Source organism: Hoplias malabaricus, chromosome 4 (genome assembly GCF_029633855.1).
Source record: "Hoplias malabaricus isolate fHopMal1 chromosome 4, fHopMal1.hap1, whole genome shotgun sequence".
NCBI lineage: Eukaryota > Metazoa > Chordata > Actinopteri > Characiformes > Erythrinidae > Hoplias > Hoplias malabaricus.
Window position 1 is genome coordinate 53,669,303 of NC_089803.1, and position 16,118 is coordinate 53,685,420.

The 16,118-nt window shown below is 37.5% G+C and overlaps 2 protein-coding genes across 4 annotated transcripts in view; both read right to left on the bottom strand.

Annotated features, from left to right (window-relative positions):
• cnot4b (CCR4-NOT transcription complex, subunit 4b) overlaps window positions 1-7,092 on the bottom strand; it is a 41,709-nt gene extending 34,617 nt beyond the window's left edge. For 2 of the 3 annotated variants that reach the window (XM_066669256.1, XM_066669254.1), the window contains exon 1: window positions 6,903-7,092. The gene's annotated coding sequence lies outside the window, so the exon portion shown is untranslated. Of the gene's footprint in view, window positions 1-6,757; window positions 6,869-6,902 lie in introns of those variants that run through there. The other variant, XM_066669255.1, reaches the window with a different exon arrangement.
• Window positions 7,093-10,722: 3,630 nt separating this feature from the next.
• Window positions 10,723-13,230, bottom strand: LOC136695052 (toll-like receptor 1). Its single transcript, XM_066668864.1, has one exon. The coding sequence runs from the start codon at window positions 13,228-13,230 to the stop codon at window positions 10,723-10,725; it is 2,508 nt and encodes an 835-aa protein (XP_066524961.1).
• Window positions 13,231-16,118: the final 2,888 nt, after the last annotated feature.

Sequence of the window (16,118 nt, forward strand, 5' to 3'; positions counted from 1 at the left end):
CTGAACAAGAAGAATTAGCAAAATGACACTTGCAAGGGATTCAAACTTGGATCACAAAGTTAGCAAGAGAATATAATATGGGTGAAACAAACGTCTATCTAAACCGTGGATTTAACAAGATTTAACTTCTGAAAGCAGCCCCTCAAAAGGTGAGAGCAGTAAATGTGTGTGTGTGTGTGTGTAGGTTTATAAGGTCTTATCAGAAGCACTGAGTACACAACCTTATACAGACTGTGCAAGCAGGCTTCAGGTGGGCCTACTCAAACAAACCCAAGCAACTCTGTAACTCTGTGCAGACTTGTTCTTATGTAACAAGCCTCTTATGGCTTTTTGCCACCGTCATTTCTATGCAACTAGACACTATAGCATGTGCCCCCTGGGAGCAGAGTTGGATATCAGCTGTGACCCTTGCCTAAAAAGTGACTTACAACATTGTCTGCGCCACTGACAATATCTGCTAGTGCAAACTCCTCCACAAGGGGACAGGGAGATTCCTGTCCATCGATGATCTTATATTCACTGATATGTATTCAATCATACATATCAGTGTATGTATGACCCAACTTCTCCCAACACATACACACACACACGCATGCACACACACACACACACGCAGTACAGACCAAGCAAATGGGCTTGCTGTCTCTCTCTTTAAAAGTTATTTCAAAACATCACTCATTTGTATTCTCGCTAACATAAGGAAATTAAGAAATATTTTACTTCAAAATTGAGGCCATTTATCAGAGTGTGTGAGGTTAAATGTGAGATATATTGTATTATTAAACAAACAGCATAACAGTTTAATGCCACTAAACTTGTTTATGGAGCAAAACACGTTGAGTGTCCGTTGCCACTGGTTATTTTCCATGCAGCATCTACATTACAAAAGGCCTTATGCCTAAAATACCAGATCAGAAAATGCATATAAAACACCCAACATAGTTTAAACACAATAAAGAACCAGGTGGTTACTGTAAAGAGCTTTGCTGCCGTGCTTTTCAATTAAAGCTAAATAAAGTTGGAAGCAATATAGAAGCTGAAAGGTCCTGAGGCTTTTTCCCCCTTACAACTGAATTGGAATCTTCTTGTCCCTGTGTTTAATGAGTAAAGAAAGGGTTAAGTCTCAATGTAAGAAAATAAATCAATAATAACAAACACAGACTGATGTCAAAATACTACTCTCTAAGGGATCAAATACTTAGACTGAGAAAGAAATATGTCTGCCAATCATGATTCATTGTGCTAGTCCACATTCGGACGCATATTGTGTCAAGTGTACGTACACAGAAAAGGCCTACAAGCAAAGACTGACAGCTAACATTATCAATGAAGAGACAGTCCAAACCAAATACAATGCGTCCTAAATGTAAATAAATTATAATCTATACTGTGCACAATTCTGAAGTGCCTGATAATCTGATTTAAAGGCCTACAAACAAAGGTAACATTGTTACACACTACTAATTCCTACAGGCCTTAACATTATGAGTAACCAATGAGAAAACACAAGACGGCTTTTAAGATTATGATGCAGCTGGAAAGAATGCTCCATTAGACAATAATGATTTGGGCTACCTTGTATTAGTTCAGACACTGTTATATACAGATAAACTGCCTGCTCAGAAGAGACAGAAGGGATGTGAACGCATTTCTTAAATTTATTTTCGTAATATTACTAGGTCAAAGAAAGCTAATAATGTTTAAGAAAATGTATAAAACATCTAGAAACACCAAGCAAATACGATAAAAATATTACTTACATTAAAATATCTAATATCTCTAATGCAGTCTGTAATGGACTGGGCTCTTTGGGTGTATTTATACTTGTAGTTCCTAGGGCTGGCCACGAATATTCTGTGAATTATGCGACCAAAGCGCCGAAGCCCTAAAAATGGTATTCGGGACAGCCCTGGTTTGGTTAATGAAGTATGACACACTTATGACTTTATATTATGAAAAATGAAATTCAATGGGCTTAACCTGCTTTTCAGGGTTGTTTATACCCGATGGCATCTTTACCAACTGGAAACACAGGAAGCGGCAGTAAAAATGGATAAAGAAACCAAAAAGCATGAGATATACCACCGCTGCACAAACCAAAGGAGGTCTGCTGCTGGTTTGTGCAACTCGTGTCACTCGTGTCAAGTTGACTGCTGTAAATCTCATGACATCATGTCCTGCATTTGGTTTATTTTGCTTTAAACTCACCGCATCAGAATTCTTTTAGAAACAGACCTTGACCCACCTGCTCAGGCAGGTTCAGTCTGCTTATTTGATGCACACAACAGTTCGAAAGGATTTGTTCACACTTATTCTAAAAAAAACTGCATTAATGGAGCAACCACATCAGGGTTCGTTTTAACTGAACCAAAACTGACAAGTATAAACACACCCTTAAATTCTGCAGGTTAAGGTGACAATGTGAGGGTGCTTACTGTAACAAAGAGAAATTATAAATAAATAAATACATTTTAGGTTGCAATAGGCTAGTGTTGCAAAACCATTATGTTCTTCTAGCGCAGAATATATATATATATATATATATATATATATATATATATATATATATATATATATATCTCAATTATCTGTTTTAAATATGAGTAAACTCTAAACAGTTATCAGATGCAATATATTTTAAGCCAATTAACTGCAAATACTAATAGGATCTGAATATTAAGTTGCATCTCTAATACCAAAATACTTCAAAGAGCAAGAGAAGAGTTTGACTACTATGTAATCATTATATAATACTAAAGATAATGTTTCCTTTTAAACATGGACAAAAATAAATTGTCTACAAATGTTGGATAGCTTTCTGAATCACAAATGACACCATTCACTCCAAAGTCAGAAAACGGAGCTCCATCACCCCACAGACCTCAATGCCACTGTTACACAGCCCAATGCTGGGGCAATTTCTAACCCTCTGGCATATATTTGCTGTAGAGCATGGAAGCCTTGAGCTCACATGCAGCTGCTTCAGATAGTTCTGTTTCATTTTATGCTGTTCTAAGGAGATTATACAGGCAGTGCATAAACAATCAAGCACCTGTGTCAGCAAGGATTGCACCTTAAAAGAAGCTGAATTCATTAATTTTAAGGGGTGTTTACAAACCTTTAGACAAAATGTTATCTTAAGCCCTATTTGGATGGGATTAGTTTTACATGGGGAGCTGGGGTAATGTAATTTTCCACAAGACGTCAGTAATATTTATGGTGGATTCGCACTGGATATGAAAACGGGGTGAATATAACAGATGGGAGTGGCTACTTGATTCACGCACTGCCGTCACACAGTGTGGATCATACACAGCAGAGCTACTGGAATTTTTTAGACTGTCACAACTGTTCTGAGATCACCCCTCCCACCAAAAACATACACAACTTTGTCTTCTAGTTCTTCATAACAGGTAACAGGTGAAAAGGTGGCAAAAAAACTTTACTAATCCTTCACGCAGATATTATAACCAATATTGTAAAACATTTAATGATAAAGACACAGGTTCATAACACGTATGAAGGCTAGCATGGACAAAATATACCTACAGGCCATTTCGTGGATTTGAGAATGGTGCGTGGTGCACTCCTTCAGCTCCTCCGTTCTCAAGAAAACCCGCAAAAAAAATTGTGTGGGATATGACACAATATTACCCCACACTTAAATATGGAAGGGATTAATATAACCTGGGTAATTTTTACTGCTCGTTTTACAGTAGGTAAAAAGCTCAAGAGTCTATCCTGAAACGGGAGCAATCACTCCAGAAAAATGACTGAAACGGGCTATTTGGACGGGATTAAAACTACTGAGATACTCAAGTAATAATTACTTTACCCCTACGTCCACAGGGAAAACTAATCCCCTCCGAATAGGGCTTAACAAATGCTATGTGGTGTAATAAAAAAAATACATATTAGTCATCATCCCAGTGAAAGAGATTGAATGACAGCTAGCCATCACTGGAGAGACAGTACAAACCAAATACATTCATTCATTCGTCTGTAACCGCTTCTCCAATTCAGGGTCACGGTGGGTTTGGAGCCTACCTGGAATTACTGGGCAGAAGGCAAACCAAATACAATGCATTATAGAATATATATAGAAATTATAGAATGCAAAATTTTTGAAGCACCTGACAGTCAGATTTAAAAAGCTCTTTAAATGGACAGCACATCAGCATTTGCTTAGAACGCCATGACTGAGCATTTCTACTTTGTCATTAAACTAATATCCCGCAAGTGTCTGAAACTAAACAGATTCACACAACCAGGGTTTTTTACATCATTATAAACCTAAGGAACCAATTCTGTCAAATTGAAGGGTGGAGCTTTCAAGCTACAGGTGAGCAGCCCAGCGGTAAGTGGAGACAGAGATAGAGAATAATTGTTTATTCTTAGATCTGTGCATACTGAAAGAAAGCAAAGCTGTAGGGTAACACCTAAGCTACTTTGAAGGCATCAGGAATTTTGTTCTTGGAAATAACCCCTAAATGTACAATTATAATGAACAGATGGGTGTTTTTAGTGATTTAATCGTTGATCAATGGGGGACTTTTAAAAATATCCAAAACTGTCCTCAAAAACAGCCAACATCTGTAGTTCCCCTCCCATGTCTAACTTGGCTAATCAATACATTATATTACGTTACATTAACTCAGGTTTGTGCATCAGATTTTAATAAAGTTGGTCAGGGTCATCCAGGTGAAATCAAGCAAAATTTTTACTTCAAATTAGGCACCTATATTTTACGTTTTTTTCCATATGCAATTTATTTTTTTATAATTCTATTTGGTGATTTCCACAGGGAAATTCTGCCAATATAAAGACATTTGAATAATGTGTTGATGCCTAAGACTCTGTCACAATAATATTTTCACAGATCAGTGATTATATTTCAGTGTTATACTGATAAATTGTCATTTTAATGAGCCCTGAAGGAGATACAACTCACGCTGTAATCATTTTTACAGTGGTCAATGAGCTCAGAAACACATAATTGGTGATTCGCTTCACTGCTATCATGTAACAATCTGTATCTCTTTCTGACAAGTTAAACAATTGCCCATTTGACTTGATGCTGAAGAAATAATGTCCGGATTGGGGTGTCCCAGCCTGACATATCATCAGCTAGACCATGAGACAGTACCTACATGTCCACCAGAAAAAGCCTCAAGATTCTTGCTCGTTTCTCATGAAGCACTGATGACACTGGGCTTTAATCATAGCTGCTCACTGCTCAGCTGCCATTTGTGATTCTTTATTAACACAGTTCTTAACACACTCATAGCATTGCTGTATAGACTACTGGACACATTTTAACCCTATAGTAATTCATTCATACTGATCTTTGCTTATATCCTCCTGTTTTGCTCTGGTGCCAAACAGAGGAGGATGGATTGGTTTGTGTCAAAGTTTGTACCTTATGTTGAGGAGGTTTTTTCCTTTGCCTCTGTCAACTCTGCCATGCTCACCTGGAGTTCGGCATTGGAATTCTATAAAGCTGCTTTGTGACAAAACTAGTAGTGAAAAGTACTACTTAAACTGAAGTGAACTTAATACATTTATTTTATACTCTGTCGTACTGAATGCAAATGACTATTTGTAATTTAAAAGGTTTGATATGTAGCATTTCTTGTGCATAATGTAAATGTTTACCACAAATGATGGGACTTATCTTCCAAGTGGGGACCACAAACTCGTCTTCACAATATAAATCAAACTTTAAGGTGGAGACATATCCTAAGGTCAGGATAAGGTTAGAGCTGGGGTCAGGGATGGGACTAGCTTTATGATAGTAGATAATATGGTTACAGTTAGGGTAAGGCTCCACAAAATCCATGTACGTATGTAAATCTCCCCATGATACAGAAAAATCTACGTGTATGTTCGTTTGTGGATGTCAGAGTAGTGTGACACATTCACGCCATCAGGAAACGTCATGAACATCGTAATTAAACATTTTTCCGAGTATTTCAATTCCTAACACGACCGCTCAGAGGTTATTAGAACTGTGAAAACGCATATGTTAAATGCCTTAGTTTTGGAGGGAACACATTATAACGTGAGCAACGTGACTGTAAACAAGCGATGGGTGGAGAGGTCCTGTTAATTATAACAGAGCCAAGCTAGTCAACCAGTAAAAGAGAAAATAAAAGTTACCGAAATCACAGGACCTGATAGAAATCGATATACACCGAGCTCATATAAGCGCTCACCTCCCGAATTAACTGTTAATTTTGTGTGTTTTACCCAAACCCGCTTTCACCAGTCGATGAGCTAACGTTAGCAAGCTAGCTAACTGACAGGCAACCTGAATTAGCGGGTCAGTAAAACACGTGAGCTCGTTAAAATATTTCGAACACAAGACACGAAAACACCATTTAAGTTTCACTGAAAGAGTTACAAAAAGAAACAAAACTTGACGTAGTAAGTAGAAATTTAAAGTGAAGGCGGTGTCGGAGAAGCTACCGAAACCGCTAACGCAGCTGGCTACGTCCAAAGCCGCACACTAACAAGTCCGACAACAGCATTAGACAATTAAAAAGCCCTCGTGAATGTATAAAAATATGGAGAACTGGCGCGCGGGTTAGCACACAGCCTGGACCTCAGATCTCTACATTATTTCAGTAACTGTTCTTGGGGCCTGTGTCATCCCGGCAAAGTCCGACTCTCTCTCTCTCTCTCTCTCCTAACAGTTTGGAAAACACACATTCAAATTATACTTTCTCAACCAAACACAACAAAAACAGGTCCATACGACACAGTGCTGTACTTGTTCCTTTAGGTTTCAATACGAATCCCTGCCATAAAACTGCAGCGCTAACTTCAGTCTTTCCTCTGGCTAGCTTGGTCCATGGCGAGATTTCTGTCCAGTCCGGGTTAGCAGACTGCTGGATACTCACCCTGTCTATATATGTCCTTCCCAAGATCTGTGCTCAGCAGTTGGGACCTGGATATGAGACAGATTTCTGCACTCTGGAGGGTTAAGAAAACAGGGAGCTTGGATTTTAGGGGGATATTTCCTCGCTCTTTACTGAAAATGCTAAGCCTTTTCTGCTAGCCTCTATAACCAAGAACTGCTGCACCTTCTAACCACCATCTTACATGAAATGGGGAGGAGGGGGCTTCGGGAGGCGGGGACTTCTCATAGCACATGCGCCAGAGAATGATTGTGGGTAATGTAGTGTCAATAATAAACCTTTACCCACAGAGGGCAAAACATTTTGAATAGAGGTAAAATACAACTACTAAAACATGCCAGAAAGCTATAAAGGGAGCTATATGCACCCTAAATTTTGGTTGAAGTCATGTTGAGTCATGTGGGTTTGTGACTTTTTTTGAAATATTATTTAATTAATATTTATTTTTTTCATTAATTGTCTGTAACCACTTGTATAGTGCAGGATCCCAATCCTGCTTGGAATCGCAGAGTGCAAGGCAGGAACACACCCTGGAGGGGGTTCCAGTCTTTCACAGGGTGACACACACTCACACATTTACTCCCACACTCACACCTATGGACACTTTTGAGTCGCCAATCCACCTACCAGCGTGTGATTTTGGACAGTGGGAGGAAATCCCCCACTCATGACAGTATTAAGGATCTTCGAAAATATATATAGCTCCATAAGTTTGTGCTACCATAAGTACCATGGCTTGTGGCTTGGTAAATGTTTCTAGTAAAAACGTTTGTTCCCTGGTTGGTGAACACAATCTGACCAGCTATTGAATATTGTTAACAAGAAGAGGATGAATCTCAGACTTATAATGTGTTTGCTTGTAGGATTAAACTGTTCTAATGGCTCTAGCTGCTTCAGATGGAGAGGAAACAGAGGAGTGAAGATTGCAAGGTAAAAATCAAGCTAGCCACCACCATTTTTATCATAAGTGGAATCACTAAAGTTAGCTTATTTATAAGGATCATATCTGAATTTCTACCATAACCATAAAAATTATGTAATACCTTAGAAGTAACCATAAGTTACTGAAGCTAAAATTGTAAAGAGCCTGTATTTGACCACTGCAACCATCTACGCTGAGTGCCTTACTGACTTGAGTGTGACTGCACTCAGAGTACTTAGTCACATCGGTCAAATGACCAGCTCTCAAACTTCCAGTGTTAAATGTGTCACTAAACAAGGGTGTGGTTATCTTCCTTATCAATTTTTCCTTTTCCCCTTTAATGTTATTTTAGAAGGCACACATTTGTTTCTTATTCATTTTTCATTCACAAACATTTTTTTTCCAATTTAAATGGGTCATATTATGATGCTAATATTGGTATTATTTGCTAGCTTCTTATCAGAATTATGTGTTCCACCATATATTGGCAACTATGTGAGGCAGAAATTAGAATTTGGTGGTTCAGCAAAACTAGGCCTGTCTTGTTGCATATGTTCATGTACATATTTGCCTATCTTAATAAGTAAACAAAACTATTTGCTGACATTTTTGCATAGAAGTCCAGTGTCACATAAACATATTGCTCCTTATGAGCTCCCTGTGACAATTTGAATCCTGATGATGCCACAGCCATCTGTGTCTGGCAGTAAAGCACAATGAGCCCATCCTCTCTATGCATAGAACACCCCCACCTTCCTCATCACACAAGCACACTATTAGCCAGCATTAGTATTAGACTCTTTTTAGCTGATATAGCAGATCGGGGCAACTGCCAATCTCTTTCAATGCATTGAGCTGTCCTGATATGTTGCATTACTGACAGTTTGAAAAGGGGAAGTGGCTGGCTTCTTACTTTGAATGAAGCATGTGCTCTGTGGATCAGACAAAGCAGGGCTACTTAAGTTTCAGTTAGTCCTTCATAAATGGTCTCTGGTTGTGTTTGGCTGGGTATATTTGTTCACTGAGTGACTCTGCGGTGTCTTAGTGATTTATCAGATAAATATTTTTATCAGTGTAAGACTGCAAGAAATACAAATCTTTCAAAATTTTATTTGCATAATATTGTGAAAAAATTTCAAGGAATGGTCCTAGATGGAACAGTGAAAGAGGCCAAAGCCAGTATCTGTCATGGTGAATTGGTCAGTGTCCACAGTGGCTTGCACATGTGTGAAGGATCTGATGCAGAAGAGTGTATTAGGATTATAGAGAGACATGTACTGCCATCAAAGTGACATAATTTCACAGGAAGCTCATGGTTATTTCAGCAGGACAGTGCGAGTCCTCATTCTGTATGTGCTACAGTAGTGTGGCTTTGTAGAAACAGTGTGCGTGATTGGCTGACATGTCTGCAGTGCAGATCTGTCTCCGATGGCGCATCATAAAGAGAAGAATCAGACAACTGCGACCACAGATTGCTGAGCTTCAGAAACCTTGTATCAAGCAGGAATGGGCCAAAATTCCACTTGCACAACTTCAACAATAAGTATCTTCATTTCCCACACAGTTACAGAAAGGTGCTGTAACACCATGGGAAACCTATCCCTGTCCCAATAGTCTTAAAAAATAGACTTGCATGCATTAAATTATGACTGTGAAAACATTTAAACACAAAAACTTAAGGCAAAAATTACAGATTCTTGTTTTTATTGCAACTTACAATTTTCTTTTTTTTTTTTTTACATAAATGACAAAAAAAATTATGACTCAGACATATACTCATGTTAGTTAATAATTGCAAAACAGCCTACAATAGTATTAATAGATAATATAAATATATACAACACACTGTGCAATTAAAATCATTTTCCAAAACAGAACAACTTAATCCATCATACCCTATATCTGTTGCATTGCACAAATCAGAGAAAGGGAGAAGGAAATGTGTATTTTTTGCACACTCCAGATACCCATCAGCAGATGGAGCCATAGTCACACACATGAATGTTATTTATTTATTTATTTATTTATTTATTTATTTATTTATTTACAAAACTTACAATTGCAGTCGAACTTGTTTAGTCCACTCAAAAATACAAGGTAGTCTGGCAGTATGAAAAAAATAATAATTATAATCTGTGGTAAAATGTCAAAGAACCATAATTGAAAAAACAATATGGTGAGGCAATCTTGAGAATCTGCAGTTTACTACTAACCATTTAAACTGATCACAAATGTTCATCTGCAATAGTATTTATCCTGAACATTTATAACCTTCTTTAAATCTGTGGGTGGTCCAAGGTACTGACATTTCTAGGTATCTTTGACCATTCCTTTTTTATGGGAAAATGTTGCAGCTTATTTCTTTTTTTTTTTTTTTCTGAGCCACCACCACCTGCTAGTATTTATTCACTGTCTGTAACTACATATCCAGTACTGTGCCACTTTTCAGGGACTATTCCACATACACAGAAGTTCTTATTTAACCAGATAACTTAAGCTTATATTTAAGGACAGCCCAAAAGGAAAGTATCTCATCTCTTTTCCTACTGGACAGGCTTGACTTTAGACTTAGTTTATATTGCATTTGTTTTTGTTTTATAATCTGAATTATGTGAAATGTATTCAGAATTAAGTCTGTTTAGAATTTCAACAGGTTGGGTTCATATTAAAAGAAAAGCCTACCGGTATTAATTATGCTTACCATGATAACATTTTGGGTTCCATTTACTAAAGTAGGTACTGCAGTTTTGCTTTGCTTTTACCTGACACAATATTTAGACTTGAGCACTTGGGCCGGATTTGCAGACCAAGATCATGTCTAAAGAAAGACTAAGTAATGGTGCCATACAATAAGCATTGCAGCTCAGTAATGAACTCTGCCTAATCCATAGCCATAACTCTAAAACCTCTTTGGCCCTGAGCACCAAATAAAGAACAATTTTCAGCCACATCTAAAGCTACTTCCTTTAGTATGATGCTCTTGTCTGCAGTCTGTAGGATAGCTCTGAGACTAGACCAAAAAACCTTCCTCTTCTGATCGTCTTTGGGCCACTCCAAGTATGTTTGCTTCCTCAGCAAGCTTCTGAGCTTCAGGAACTTTTTGGGCAGAGAATCAGTTGGGATAGGCTCCAACAAGACAAAGACCAAAGAGTCATCTTCTATGCTAATAGCTCTATGCTGAGCAAAGAAAAGCTCATAGGTGCACCACTCGCTCTGCACAAAATGATTGGACAGGACAAACAGGGTTTTGTAACTGTTTTCCACACTGTTAATGATGTTGTCCACAATCCACTGGCCAGGGGCAAAGTCTCTCTCATGAATGCATATGGACAGCCCTGAGTCTTCCAAAGCTGGAACTAGCTGGGTGTCCACCCAAGCTGAGTCATGCTGGCTATAGGAAATGAAAGCATGGTAAACGAAAGTGGCATTCAACAGTCTGTCAGCATTTTTGCTCTTGCGCCTTTTCACCCTGATCCATACCCAAAGCATTCTAGCATACCAGACACCATCGCAGATGTAGAATGTAATGCCCAAGGCAGCCGTAATGATAATAATTACTGACAAAGCCACTGCTGCCTGGAGTCCCGGCCAGCAAAGCAGTGTCCCTTGCTGACTCTGCTGGTACTTTTCCATGTTCTTCCCTGCCTGAGATGGTGGGGCATTACAAATGTAATCAAATGGCCAGTCTGGAAGAAGTGTTTTATTTAATGCTGTCAAGAACCAGAAAGAATCACAGTCACAGACAAATGGATTATTATCTGCTTTTAGAGTCTTCAGACTGGGGAGGCCATCTAAATCTTCCTGTCCTATTGAGGTGATTGCATTCTGATCAACATTCAGAGTCAGCAGTGAAGGTATACTGAGATCAGGAGGGATGGACTGTATACTGTTATCGCTCAGAAAGAGGTGAGTAAGCCTGGGGAAGTGGGCCAGGACATCTTGGGGGATGGCAGTTATGCCTGTTTTGGACAGGTCAATCTTTTGGAAATGAGGTGACAAGCAGTTAAACACAGTGTTGCCCAAGCTGTTATGGCTAAGATTCAGTTCAGTCAAGTGAGAAGGCCACGAACAAGGTTCCTGAATGAGAATCGAGTTAAAACTTAAGTCTAGGGATGTTAACGCCTTCATTTCATGAGTCTTCTTAGAAATGAACCCCAGGTTGTAAAAGCGGTTGTGCCTCAGCCCAAGATGCTTCAAAGCAGGAAACGTGCCTTCATATGAGCAGTGAAACCACCAGAAGCCTCTGTCATCCAGAAGGTTGTTGGACAGGTCCAGGATTTGCAGTGAAGGTATAACTGAAATGAGTTTACATGGAAGGATGTTCATTCCACTACCAGAGAGCTTCAAATAAACCAGCTGAGACAATAACTCCATGCTCATGTTGATTTTGGGATACTGATACTGATAGTGAGTGATACCATCAAGAACGACTGCTCGTAATTTGGATGTGGAATTTTGACTGGGAACCTGAAACCCTTCAGGGGTGTCCTCATTGTAAATTATATTTTTAACCACAAGTTCCTCAACAGATGATTTCCAAGCATCTTGGATTAGGTTAACCATAACTGAGCTATTCATCCATGTGTCCACAACAGTTAAGTTGCTGATAAATTGGAGCTGAGGTAGGCTATCAAATGGATCACTGGAGATGTTACACTGATCTGGGAAGAGCTTGACTAGCCTGACTTTCTTTGTATGTGCTTGGTCCAGGTCTGAGATCATGTTTTTGAAGATATCAAAACTTTCACAAAATGTCACTCTCAGGGTCACTTCCTGTAATGACTTGAGCTGAGCAAAAGTACCAGTTTCGTATTTCTTCAGCTCACAACAATCTCCGAATGTGAAACGCTTTAAAGGTGCATTTTCAAGAGGTACCAGGTCATGAATGCACACCGAGGTTGTTTTTACACTCCCTATTTCTAAGTCAGTAAGATGTGTTAAGTTGTTAAAGAAGCCTGGAAGGGCATAGCTTTCATAATGATTGCTGGAGAGGTCAAGAATCCTGAGCTGTAGCAAAGGTAAATATGGAATAACAGTCAGCTGGTTGTAGGAGACATTCAGAACCTTGAGTTCTGAGTTTTTACAAAATGCATCAGGTGATATGAACTGAAGCCCACAGCTGGTGATCTTCAGGAAACAGAGGCGAGTTAGTCTATACAGGTCACCACTGACAATCCTAGAAATATTGTTATGGGACATGTCTAAGTATTCAGTCGTATCCAGTAGGTCTGTTGGAAACCTGGTTAAGTTCTGGTTTGACAAGTCCTTTCTGTTCTCCCTCAAACAGGAACAAAGTGGAAATTGTCCATCTTCATTTATAGAAACAGTAGATCTCAACGCAAGAAGGAGCAAAGATGGAACAGCGACTGTCCATAAGGTGGTCAGCATGCTATAAAACACAAGAATGACACAAAATTCTAATTTTATAGAATTTAGAAACAAATTAATCTTTATGACAAACCAGTGGCTGATTTCATCCAATTTATCAAAAATAGATCCTAGAAATATTGGAATAAATATTGATCTTAAATATACATGTATTTGAGTTAAAATATATATATAAATTATATAATAGAAATTACTTGTACTTCTATATAAAACAACCTGCAAATATAACATTATTATTAAGGTTAGCAACAATTTTGTGCGTGTAAATGTGATTTGATACTTATCTGTAATACTTAATTGCAAAAAATCTAATTTAAAACATCTTGCATTAATTAAATGTATGGAATATTTCTCATTATGAGATTTAGTAAGAATAACATTATTCAAACGTCTTGTATAATACTTAACTATTCAACTATAATTTTATAAGATAATTCGGTCTATTTAAATAGTTGAGGCTGTTTTAAGTGATTTTTATGTTCCGTTTTTGTTTGTTTGTTTGTTTGTTTATTTGTTTCAAGTTTTTTTCCTTGAAAAGAGCAAAACAATCTGCTTTACATTTTGACACAAGTCAAATTATTTGCCAGTGAAAAAAGGTTCTTAAGATTCAAAGGATAAAAACACTTAAAACAAGCAAAAATATCTAGAAATAAAAATCGTATACTTTTCTTGCAATTTTATTTCATGAAAAAGTAAAATATATTGAGATATAATTTAAGATAATTTAACATTCTAAAAAAACATTTTTGTTTACTTTTGCTCATTGCCCAGGGATTGTTCCAACAAGCATCAACTATGTAACAGTTTCTTTCCCTGAGAGCACAGGATGATTAGTATATATGTGTCTCTAACATTAACAAGACAACACTGTTCTAAAATATTCATTTACCTTGCTGTAGTGCTGGAAGGGTCTTTAATGAAGTAATGTTAATCTCAGTCACAATAAGCAACAAAGAAGTTATTTATTCATTGCTTGGTCTTCTGCATTTAAACATTCTCAACTTCCTTTAAATCAGTGATGCAGTAATGTATCTCTTGTATTTCACTATCAGCTTGGAAAATGTCTGGTGCAGTCTGTCATTTGCCACTCTGAAAATCAGGAAGTTCTCATATATTCACTATAAAAACTGTCCATAAAGTATTCTGTAACAGTGAAACACCACATACAAATATCAGCTAAACCAAATACATATATCAGCAAGACTAATTTTACATCTTTTTACTGGAAATAATACATTATTTCAATGTTAATTACTCTTGCACTGTGTTTAGAACAGAAATATTCCATAATATAACAGACAATACTGTAATATTTGCATATATTGTTTGTGAAAAATACATTCTGTCACTGCTACATACAATAAACATTAGAGCTGGGGTTTACAGGGAGCTCCTAGCATGCTTAGCAGACCCACATTTTCTAAGTTTTATTTTCAGGTCTTATTTGTTTGTTTGAGTCTTTTTGTGATGAAGTTGCATTTTTGGTTCATGTGTGACGATATGTGAGTTGGTCAGGGGAGTATACCGCCAGCACATGTTCAGGAATCGGATTGTGGCACCCCTTAAATCTCACTGTATACCAAGTCTAAATAATGCCTTCCTTCCTCTTGTCTACACATTTACTCTTCAACCAAAGATAAGTCCACACAACAATAGTTAAAACTATATTTTTATCGTTGTATACAGAACAGACAAGAATCACATTTTAAGCTCACAATAATATAACATGAAAATGGGCTATACAACTTATTATTCAAAAATAAAATCACACATGAAAATCACATTCTAAAAACAAAAGAATGAATACATTGAAAGTGAGATTGTGACTGCTCATTGTTTTCTCAAACACTGGGTAAAAGATTTCATCAAAAGAGCAACTCCAAGAACTTCTCTTTGAATGGTGCTGGTCAGAATTGCAAACACTGGACAATTATTTTAAAAAATGTATAGTTTTGATACATTCTTGTATTTCATGCTCAACATATAAGTAGAAATATATAGAGAATAAAAAATAAATCATATAATCAGTGTGACATTGTTACAGCATTGTGTGGTGTCTTCAGGCATTTTCCAAGCTTTTCAGAAATCTGCCTGCAGAAACAAAAAACAATTTATTATAACCCACAAATCAATATCAAAATGCACCCCAAAATATTAACCATAAAGATAAGGTTTTAGCTTTCACTAATGCCTGTAAGTGATCATTTGCTAAACCTGAGGTTATGAGGTGATGACTTACTGGGTGCACGTGACAGTCCCTTTAGCTGGCACCTCTGGATGGACATATTACAGGAATAGAGACCCAGACATCCAGTACAGTCTGATGGTTCAGTGCACCTGTGTGACTCAATCCCACTACAGCCCGACTGCAATGAAATACAAAGCAGGAGACAGAACAGAAATGAATAAATTCATCCATTCATTGAATAAAAAAATTATTTATCTAGTTTACAATTGTCACATTCAGTATTTCAATATACATCTTTAAGTAACCAGTCATTGAAAGATTCTTCCCAAAAACTAAAGTGGCTTTACTCTGACATTGCATGTAGAAAGAAGGCTCTTAAAGGCTGATGCCAAACATGTCATTGTAGAGAAATATATGAACTCAACACAGCTCAGTATGGTAGTGACCAGAGGAACTAGATGTCTAAAAAATGTAGAACTCTCTCACAAATATTATTACATGAAACCTTTACAAATATGCTGTCATTTTTGGGTTTCCCACTAAATACCGGATCCATGTAAAACTCACGAGACATACAGAGATTTAGTGGTCCTTTAGTTTTGCAAACTGTTGGAATTTGGAATTGGAAACAGTAGAACAGGGAAACAGGGTATTGTGAAGAAATGTGTTCATTATTCTATAGGGAATGCTGTCAGTCTGC

Excerpts from the sequence above, each read along its gene's own strand:
- LOC136695052 (XM_066668864.1), bottom strand. The coding sequence starts at position 13,230 with ATGCTGACCACCTTATGGACAGTCGCTGTTCCATCTTTGCTCCTTCTT.